We start from the raw sequence: 11,203 nt of genomic DNA, 5'->3' as shown, positions 1-11,203 counted from the left end.
TTCAGCAGGGGGGCAGACCAGAGGCATTCAGCATCTGAGTCAAACCCAGCTACCCCACCTGGCATGTTTGCCTTGGCTTGGGCAAGTCATTTAATTCTCTGAGCCTTAGTGTTCTCATTAGTAAAAATGAGAAAACACTGGGCCCTGCCTCATAGAGTGATTCAAGGATTCATTGAGGTGCTGTATGAGAAGTGATTGACCCAGAGCCAGCACGTGGAAGCCTTGGTGAATGTTTGCAGTTTGATAATTAAGTGGGCAAAGCTGAAACACCCCGCTTCTCCCACTTCCTCTTTTATAAAGTAAGAGGCAGTCAGGCTCACCCCAGAGGACTTGGACTTGCTATGATTTCATGATGGACATTCCTTCTGACTGGCTGGATCCCCAGAGCTGAAATTCAGGTAGCTTTGGACCCCTTTGACCTGGTGCCTTGGAAATTTTCTACTCCAGAAGGCTCTGGAAGGCTAGCAACTGAACTTATGACAGAACTGACTTTAACCCAAGGCTAGCGGGGTTGGGGTTAGAATTCTATCTTTGATACTAATTAGCTGGGTAACCTTAAACTAGTGGTTCTTCCTGCAGCATCCACATCACCTGGGAACTTGTTAAAAATGCAAATTCTCTGGCTCCACCCCAGACCCACTGAGTCCAAAGCCCTGGGGGTGGGACCAGCAGTGTTGTTTTAAACAGCCTTCCAAGTGATTCCGACACCCTGTAGTTTGAGAACCATTGCTGTAGGAAAGCTTGAACCTGAGTTTCCTTACCCCAAAAAATGTGATAATCCTACCTCCCTCTTGGTACTGGGAAGATTAGAAATGAGGATGCGGGGACTTCCCTGGTGGTCCACTGGTTAAGAATCCGCCTTCCAATTCAGGGGACGCGCGTTTGAACCCTGGTCAGGGAACTAAGATCCCACATGCCGCAGGGCAGCTAAGCCCACGCACAACTACTGAGTCCACATGCCTCAACAAGAGAAAAACTCGTATGCCACAACTAGAGAGAAGCCCACACGCCGCAAGAAAAGATCCTGCACGCCTCAACAAAGATCCCTCATGCCACAGCTAAGACCTGATGCAGCCAAATTAAAAAAAAAAGAAAGAAAGAAATGAGGATGCGCTGCCGAGCACCACTGCCGGGTAGGGTGAGGGCCCCGCTTCACGGCAGCCACATGTGCAGAAGCCCCCACAGGAAATTTGCAAGTTTATCTTCTGTTTCCCCAGCAATTGGAAGCAGCCTGAGTATTGATGCTTTTTATCCCTCTCTGCCCCCCCACCACTTTACAGTTGGTGTTTTAATGATTTATTGGCTTTGTGGTGTGTTTTTCTCCCATTTTACATTTAGTGATTTGTTTTTTCATTTTTCCTCTTTTGCAGATAAAGACTATTTCCTGATTGTGATTCAGAATCCAACCGAGTAAGCCGCTCTCTTGGCTCCCTGCGTCATTCCTTAATTTAATGCCCCTCAAGAATAATAGCATTAATCATGTCAACTGACTGGCATATGGAAGTCACCTTAGAGCCCTCTCAGACCAATCCGGCTGCAGCTTCACCTACCCCACCGAAGTCATCTCTCTGCTGGCCAGTCACACCTGATTTTCCAGGAGGAAAATCCCATCCAGGTTTATGGAGCAAGAGGTTGTGAGAAGCCCACACACCCTGTTTCCTTCTGACTTTGAGTTCACTTTGTTGCCCTTGGAAAAGGCTGGTTTTCTTTAACTAAAAATAACCAAACCGCTTTCCCTGCTGTGTGTCTTTAAACACTAGGTTGAAAAGGCCTCCCTTCCTGTGTAATCACGTGGTCTGAAGGCTGAGCCTGGTGCCCCCATGGTGGATTGTGCTCCATACTGCACCTGTGGCCACACTTTCTGCGCTGGACCTGTTTTATGACTGGTGTCCTGGTTTCTGGGCCTCTTGTCCCTAGCCACCCCTTTTATCATTTCTCACCCCCACCAATGTTTTGAAAGCTTTTTTTCGACTACACTTCACTGGGGAAAGGAAAGGAAAGGAGTGAAATTTGTTGAGTACCAGGTGTGGCTTATATCATCCACATAGTTCCCTACAGATGGGTGGTAAAGCCATCTTAAAGATGAGGAAGTTGGGTTCTCAAGAATGACTTGCCTGAGGTCTCACAGCCGGGAGCACAGGTGTCTGACTCCAAAAGCTCTGATCTTTCCACACTACCTTCCCCAGAAATCCCAGATGGTCTGGTTCACCCAAGTGAGCTCATCCTGGATAAGCATCCACCTTCCCTTAGACTCAAGTCCTGGGGTGCAGTGGGGATGAGGGGCTGCACCGGCCACTCAGTGAGGCTGTAGGCCACTCGTCATCCAGCAGCACTCAGAATTTTTTTCCCCAGAAACATGTATTTATTTTTTATTAGGTTCTCTTTTTGTCTTTTTGTCTTTTGTTTCTTGTTTCAGAGGGAAAGGATTTAAAACTATAGTGCAAACCTCGAAATTCCCCTTCATTGTCCTCCCTTCCCCGGCAGTAACCTTGACTACAGTGTGAGTTCTTCCATCCAACAAAAATGCTTTTCTAAATTTTCCAGTGAAGTTTCTTAACAGTATCAGGGGAGTAAAACATGTACCCTTGGGAGCCTAGAAGTATAGTTTATAAGGGCTTGGCAAAATTTCTTCAAAATCTATTTTAGTGAAAGATCATAGGAATTTTCCACTCCATAATCGATATGTTTGTGTTAATATAGAAATAATCCTTTTAAATACTTTTCCCCAAATCTTCAAGTAAAACTGATTCTCTGAGCTATCACTGCATGCTGTCCCTGTCCCTGTGAACCAGGAAGCACATCCTGGGAGGCGGTGACTGCAGGACTGCAGCAAAATGACACTGGATCAGTAATTACCTCAGAGATGCCGGATTTAAAGGAAAGTGAGGCATGGCCACCACTATCTCCTCTTTGTTCTCAGAGGCTGTTGAGGCTTCGATCCAAGTCTAAGGTTCCCCTGTCCTTCTGTCTTGAGTTTCTCCAAGAAGAATAATGGGAGAAGATGGTCTGAATAACATAAATTACCCCAGAGGAGAGGTCAGGTTTCTATAGAGGGGAGAGGGAGGTCTGGCAACAGAGCAAGAGTTTAGAAAGAGTTTGGGGACCTGGCCCTCCTCTCTTTGCTTAGTTCCTCAACCACCCCATCTTGTTTGCCTTAAAGTTCTCCATCATAAAACTTCCCTCAAGGTCCTGAGGAGAGTTTGGCTCCGTCTGGCTTTGGGGAAAACCGGATGACCCATGAACATAAAGATGTTCCGCCTCCTAGTCCCCTGGGCAGTGGGTTTTCACACCTGGGAAGCTTGCCTTGAGTTCATTCCAGTTTGTGATGCAGCATGGACTCATGTACCCTGGACTAAAACTCCAGGTTTTAAGAAGTCTAAATAATGGTACAGCACATGTAAATACCCAAGTGTTTCTGTCCTTAAAAGTAGCAAGTATACAGGAATAAAATAACTACTAAGGTTAGAAACTGATGTTGTCCTGGGCGGGAGGGAAGGGCATGGCTTCTGGGTTTCAGAAGTATATTTGCCAAAATAGCAGGGTGTTTCCGCTCCCAACATTATGAGAAAAATTTTTTTTTCTTTTGGCCCCACTGCTTGGCATGCAGGATCTTAGTTCCCCGACCAGGGATCAAACCCGCGCCCCCTGAAGTGGAAGCGCAGATTCTCAACCACGGAACCACCAGGGAAGTCCCGAAAATTTTTAAACATACAGAGAAGTTGAAATAATTTTATATTCTCCATTTAATTCTATAATTGCTACAATAACATTTTGCTGTATTTATCACATAACTATCCGTTCCTTCATCCATCCATCCATGCATCCAATTTTGGGATGCATTTCAAAGTACAGTTACAGACAGTACACACCCCTAAACACTTCAACATGCTTATCATTAGTTTGTTTACCTAATGAGTGGGGAGTGGGTAAGATTTGCCTACAGTGAAATGCACAGATCCTAAGTTTACCACTTAAGTAACAAACGCTTACACCTGTCAACCACAACTCCCCTTTCAAGATCAGATCAGCCCAGAAAGTGCTCTCAGAGGTAACCCCTGTCTGATTCCCTTCAGGTGTGATATATAGCTGGGGTCCCTGCCTGCAGTTCAGGTAATGGTTGCCTCCCAGGGAAAATGCTGCAGCTGTCCTCTCCCTTCACCATTTATTCCTCCACTTCAGTACTTGCCACTCTTGTGGAATTCTGATGTTTCTCTGTGAGCTGGTATTGCCTTTCTCCAAAAATGTGTTCTAAAAGCACTCTGGGAATTATAGGCTTTCTCCCCTTTCATATATTTGACTCTCAAACCAACTGCACTTTTGTATATTTTATCATTGAGAATCCTAAACCATCTTTCCACACCAAATCCAGGTTCTGGTAAATTACCAGAAAAAAAAAAAAGTGGAGATCTCATAAATTTGATCACTGCAACAGGTAGAAATCATTAAATTGCCAAGCACGTCAAATTGGTTGATGCAATCCAGTGTCAGTGAACTTAAACTGATCATATTCAATCAAGAAAGAAAATAACAAACACATTCAAAGTGCTAGTCCTACCATTGTGTTAAACAAACTCGGTTGGATCAAAGGGCAACTTTATTTGGGTCTCCCACTGTCTTTAACTTTATTCTCTGGGACTTGCTCTTCCTCTGCCCCTGGATGGCATGTAGGGCGAGTCCCAGGCTTCTCCCATTGGTAGATGACACATCCAGTCCAGTGTAACAAAACGTTTGAATGGTGTTTGGAGATAGAAGCCACCCCTTCCCCAGGCTGGGCCCACTGCCAGTCTTGCCCCTGGCAGTGGAGGGGCAGCAAGTGCTTGGCTGTGGCCCTTTTCCCCCCCGCCTTGTGCTACCCATGTTGCTAAGCGGGGAGAGTGCGACGAGGGGAGGAAAGTTCATACCTTCTTCAGTACTGTTGTGAACTGACTGCTTCCTCTCGGAGCCTGGTGCGTGTTCAAAGCTGACACTTGTGCTTCTGGTACATTTTACACGGGTTTTCAAAAACCTGCCCCTTGTCCCCCTCATCCCCATTACCTTCTGTTGTGCATCCCCAACCTTCCATTCCCTTACTTTGGGTGACGCGCTTGCTCTGGCTGGCCCATTTTGGCTCATGGTTCTCAGGGTCCCTCTCTACATACTCCCTCTCTTGACTCAAGGTGAAGCAGAATCACCTTACCACCTCCCTTCATGGATGGTGAGACTCAGGTATATCCACAGCTTCTAAAAATTGTCCTCTAACTTCTAGCTCTTTTGTAGGCTAAAGATGATGCAGAAGTGTGAATTCACTTTGGGACACCTTGTTTTTCAGTCCTGCATTGGTCCTGTTTTTCTCTTGCATATGGCAAGTGTTGCCTTGGGGTCTCAGCAGAAACTGAGAGGAAAGTAATTACACTTTAACATCCTCGTTCACAAGAAATATGTTGTTAAAGACTTGCCTAAAGGTGAGGTGGAATAGGGAAATTCATCATTTTTAATTCTCTGGGTTTAAGCACTTTTGACATGCAAGACTGTTGTTTGACTTTCAAGTATTGGGTTTTCATATATATTTAGGAAAAACATGAGCAAAAGTAGCAGACTGCCTGTAACTTGTTCTTATTTTGCAATCTTCCTTTGCAAAAGAGTGCTTTATTTAAGTCCTCTTAGAGCCCCTTAGTGCCCAGTAGCAGTGATCAAGCCAGACCCAGTCTGTGCACGTGGAGCAGGCGGGAGACCCACGCTCAGGTAGGCAGTGACTCAGAGAGATGACACAGTGAGTACTCAGAGGAGAGGTCCTCACCCAACAAGTATTTACTGAGCACCTACCATGTGCTACATTCTGTCTAGGTGCTGGGATAGCACAGGAACCAAATATATAGGAAATGCTGCCCTTAAGGGGCTTGCATGTTAGTGGGAAAGAGAAATAAAACAAAATACATTTTAAAAACTATATAGCATATTAAATTTAAGCCCACAGGAGATACCATTACATGACCACCATAATGGCTAAAATTTTAAAAACTGGCAATACCAAATATCAACAAGAAAGCAGAGCAACTGGAACTCCCATATATTGTGGAACATTAGTTTCAGGTGTACAACATAATGATTCAATATTTGTATATTGTGAAATGATCACCACAATAAGTCTAGTTAACATCTGTCACCATACATAGTTACAAAATTTTATTTCTTGTCATGAGAACTTTAAGGTGTACTCTTTTAGGAACTTTCAAATATAGACTACAGTATTATTAACCATAGTCACCATGCTGTACATTATATGCCCATGACTTTTATATGTTTATTTTATAACTGGAAGTTTGTATCTTTGGACACTCATTTCACCATGCCGTACCCCCAACCCCGCCTCCAATCTATTCTGTTTTCTGTCTCTATGAGCTTGTTTTTTTGTTCTATTTGCTTGGTTTGTTGTGTGTGGGTTTGTTGTGGTGGTGGTGTTTTGGTTTTTTTTTTTTGCCGTACTGCATGACTTGCAGGATCTTAGTTCCCCCGCCAGGGATTGAACCCGGGCCGTTGACAGTGAGAGCGGGGAGTCCTAACCACTGGCTGCCAGGGAATTCCCTTATTTGCTTGTTTTTTAGATACCACACATAAGTGAGACTATGGTCCATCCATGTTGTCTCAAATGACAAGATTTCCTTCCTTTTTATGTCTGAATAATAATATTCCATTGTATATATATATGCTACATTTTCTTCATCTGTTCATCTATTGATGGACACTTAGGTTGTATCCATATCTTGGCTATTGTAAATAATGCTACAATGAACATAAGGGGGTACATATATCTTTGCAAGATGGTGATTTCATTTCCTTTGGATAAAGGAAATACGTTATCCAAAGTATACTCAGAAATGGAATTGCTGGATCATATGATAGTTCTATTTTTAGTTTTCCATAGTTGTTGGGACCAATTTACATTCCCACCAATAGTGCACAAGGGTTCCCTTTTCTCCACATCCTCACCAACACTTGTTATTTCTTGTCTTGAGAACAGCCATTCTAACAGGTGTGAGGTGCTATCTCATTGTTTTCAATTTGCATTTCCCTGATGATTAGTGATATGGAGCACCTTTCATGTACCTGTGTCTTTTTTGGAAAAAATGTCTACTCAGATCCTCCGCCCGTTTTTTTAATTGGATTGGTTTTTGCTATTGAGTCATATAAGTTATTTATATATTTTGGATATTAACCCCTTATCACTTACAGGATTTACATAAATTTTCTCCTATTTGGTGGGTTGTCTTTTCATTTTGTTGCTGCACAGAAGCTTTTAAGTTTGATGTAGTCCCAGTTGTTTATTTTTGCTTCTGTTGCCTTTGCGTTTGGTGTCAATTACAAAAAAAAAAAAAAAAAAATCATTGCCAAGACTGATGTCAAGGAGCTTACCATCTATGTTGTCTTCTAAGAGTTTTCTGGTTTCAGGTTTTACATTCAAGTCTTTAATCTATTTTGAGTTGATTTTTGTGTATAGTGTAAGACAGTGGTCCAGTGTTATTCTTTTGCATGTGGCTGTCCAGTTTTCCCACAAAGAGACTGTTCTTTCCCCATTGTGTATTCTTGGCTTCTTTGTAGATAAATTGACCAGATACGCATGGGTTTATTTCTGGGCTCTCTATTCTGTTCCATGGATCTATGTGTCTTTTTATATCAATATAATATTGTTTTATAATAGCTTTATAATATAGTTTGAAATCAGGGAGTGTAATGCCTCCAGCTTTGTTCTTCTTTCTCAAGACTCCTTTGGCTATTCAGGGTCTTTTGTGATTCCATACAAATCTTATGTCATTTTATTTTTTATTATTTTTTTAAAATTATTTATTTTTGGCTGCATTGCTGTGCGCGGGCTTTCTCTAGTTGTGGCGAGTGGGGGCTACTCTTCCTTGCAGTGCGTGGGCTTCTCATTGCAGTGGCTTCTCTTGTTGCAAAGCACAGGCTCTAGGAGCACGGGCTTCAGTAGTTGTGGCACGTGGGCTCAGTAGTTGTGGTGCATGGACTTAGTTGCTCCACAGCATGTGGGATCTTCCAAGACTAGGGCTCGAAGCTGTGTCCCCTGCTTTGGCAGGAGGATTCTTAACCACTGCGCCACCAGGGAAGACCCCCATACAAATTTTACAATTGTTTGTTCTATTTCTGTGAAAAAGGCCATTGGAATTTTAATAGGGCTTGCACTGAACCTGTAGATTGCTTTGGGTAGTATGGACATTTTAACAATATTAATTCTTCCAATCCAAATGAGCACAGAATATCTTTCCATTTATTTATGTCTACTTCAATTTTTTTCATTAGTGTCTTCTAATTTTCAGTGTGCAGATCTTTCACCTCCTTAGTTAAATTTATTCCTAGGTAATTCATTCATTTTGATGCAATTTTAAATGGAATTGTTTTCTTAATTTCTTTCTCATAATTTGTTATTAGTGTATAGGAATGCAACAGATTTTTGTATATTGATTTTGTATCCTGCAACTTTACTGAATTTGTTTATTAGTTCTAACAGTTTTTTCGGTGGAGTCTTTAGTGTTTTCTATGTATAATATGATGTCATCTGCAAATAGTGATAGTTTTACTTCTTCCTTTCCCATTTTGGATATCTTTTATTTCTTTTTCTTGTCGAATTGCTCTGGCTATGACTTCCAATACTATGTTGAATAAATGTGGAAATCCTTGCCTTGTTCCTGATGTTAGAGGAAAAGCTTTCAGCTTTGAGTATGATGTTAGCTATGGGCTTGTCATATATGGCCTTTATTATGTTGAGATATGGTCACTCTGTACGCACTTTGTTGAGATTTTTTATCATAAACAAATGTTGAATTGCAACTTACTGAAATGCATCATAAAGATAAAATGGATGCATGGACAGATTGACAGATAGTGATAATGCAAATGGAGCAAGTGTTAAGTGTAGAATGTAACTGGTAGGTATATGGGTGGTCATTGAACAATTATTTCAAGTGTTCTATTCGCTTGAAAGTTTTCATCACAAAATGTTTAGGAAAAGTGTATAACATATTAGGATGTGATAACTGCTCTGGCAAAAAAATTAAGCAAGGTGTTGGGAGGGAGGATAGAGAGTGACTGGGGTGGGGGCTGCAGTAATAAATGTGATCATTCAGGAAGGCCTCCTCCCTGAGGAGACCTTGGAAATTAGAGAGTGAGCCACAAAGAGATCTTGGGGAAGAATGCTCCAGGGAAAGGGACCAGTAAGTACAGAAATGCTCTGGGGCACATGTGTGTCTGGGATTCCCGGAATAGTGATAGCAAGGAGGCCAGTGTAGTTGAAGCCAAGGGGACAAGGGTGAGGTAGATAAGCCCAGAGGAGCAGCAGGAAGGCAGCTCCTGCAGGCCTCATGGCATACTGTTCAGCCTTTGACTTTTACTTTGAGTGGCGTGAAGGAATAGCATGATCCAACACCTGTGTGCACAGGAGGACTCTTGTCAGTGTAGTGAGACCAGGCTCAAGTGGGCAAGGCCAAAGCAAGGAGACCAGGGCGGAAACGATGGCAGTAGACGGACAAGAGATGATGGTGGCTCTGACTTGAGTGGCAGGAGTGGAAGTGGTGAGAGGTGGTCAGATTCTGGAGATATTTTGAATGTGGAACCAAGAGGATTTGGGCCTGGAGAATGTGTGGGGCTGTGGGAAAGAAAGGAGTCAAAGATGACGGGTGCGGAGAGGGAGGGTTACAATCAGAGTCCATTTTAGGGGAAGATCATGGGTTCATTTTGGGGAGGTCACGTTTGAGATGTCTGCTAGACTTCCAAGTAGAGACAGAGAGTAGTAGGCCAGCCCTTTGGATTCAGGGAAGATGGAGGAGAGGAGGAAGAAGTGAGCAGAGCAACCAGAGGACTGGTGGAGGGAGTGTCAGCCCCGCTGACTGGTCAGGTAAGGGAAAGATGGAGCACAGACCATCTGTGGGATTTGGGGGATGGGCCTATCCCCAAAGGCTTAGCCCGACAAAAGAAAGGTGCAACCACTTCCTCAAGGCCATGGTCAACCTAGTTCTTTCAGCCGCTCTTAATGACTCTGATCACAATCTCCTGCGACTTTGTGTATGTGAGATGTGTCCACTTTGACACACACAGTTCTGGATCAAGAGTCAGCAAACTAAAGCCCTCAGGCTAAATTTGTCTGTTTCAGCAAATAAAGTATTATTAGGACACAGCCTTGCCCATTCAGATTGTGTAGGCCTGCTTCCACACACCAACAGAACTGAGTAGTTGCCAGAGACCATATGGCCTGCAAAGCTGAAAATGTTTACTGTCTGTGCTTTTAAAGGGAAAGCCTGCTGACCCCTTCTCTCCCTCTTTCACTACAGGAATGTCCTGTTGTTCTGTTACACAAGATATTTCATAGGACATTTAGGTGGCTCCCAATTTTTTTTGTTATTTTGAAAATGTTCCAATAAACATACTTAACTGTATTTCTTTGGGCTCATGTGCACACCCACAAGTTTAATTCCTGGTTTGGAGGATATGAGCATTTCAGTTTTGGTAGATTTTGTCAAACTGCTCCCTAATGTAGCTGAAATGATTTACACTCCCATCAGCAGTGTAGAGTTCTCATTTTCCCATATTACCCTAAAACTTCGTATTGTGTGTCGTTAGACTTTATTAGTTATCAATCTTTTATTGTTTGTAGATTCCTTTAGGTTTTCTGGCTGTGAATGATAGTTTTGCTCCTTTCTTTTCCTTGTCTTGGTACTCTGGCTGGGCCCTCCATGCAATATTTGCATTTTGTTCAATAATACAATTAGGGGCTTCCCTGGTGGCGCAGTGGTTGAGAGTCCGCCTGCCGATGCAGGGGACATGGGTTCGTGCCCCGGTCTGGGAAGATTCCACATGTCGTGCAGCGGCTGGGCCCGTGAGCCATGGCCACTGAGCCTGCATGTCCGGAGCCTGTGCTCTGCAATGGGAGAGGCCACAGCAGTGAGAGGCCCGTGTACCGCAAAAAAAAAAAAGAAAAAAGAAAAAATTAAAAATTCTGTTCTTGGCTCTAAAGGGAAGAATGCTTAACATTTATCATATAGTATGATGTTCTACCATTGAGTATAATGTTTGATGCAGGTTTTTTTTTATTATTATTATTTTGGGAGAAAACTAAAAAACCGTCTGGACTACTTTTTGTTTTTTGTATATGGCTACTCAGTTTGTCTATTTCTTTTTTAATTAGTCCTGGCAAATTATCTTTTACTAGAAAATTGTCCAT

General features: G+C 42.8%; 1 protein-coding gene across 1 annotated transcript in view; it reads left to right on the top strand.

Annotated features, from left to right (window-relative positions):
• DYNLRB1 (dynein light chain roadblock-type 1) overlaps window positions 1-1,733 on the top strand; it is a 19,042-nt gene extending 17,309 nt beyond the window's left edge. Inside the window, exon 4 of the mRNA XM_007447798.1 lies at window positions 1,371-1,733. Within this exon, the coding sequence (XP_007447860.1) occupies window positions 1,371-1,414 (44 nt within the window). The 3' untranslated portion in view covers window positions 1,415-1,733. The remainder of the gene's footprint in view (window positions 1-1,370) is intronic.
• Window positions 1,734-11,203: the final 9,470 nt, after the last annotated feature.

Source organism: Lipotes vexillifer, unplaced genomic scaffold, assembly GCF_000442215.2.
Source record: "Lipotes vexillifer unplaced genomic scaffold, Lipotes_vexillifer_v1.1 scaffold397, whole genome shotgun sequence".
In the NCBI taxonomy this organism is placed as follows: Eukaryota; Metazoa; Chordata; class Mammalia; order Artiodactyla; family Lipotidae; genus Lipotes; species Lipotes vexillifer.
Note: the sequence above shows the minus strand (reverse complement) of the source record. Positions and strands in the feature narration are given on the sequence as shown.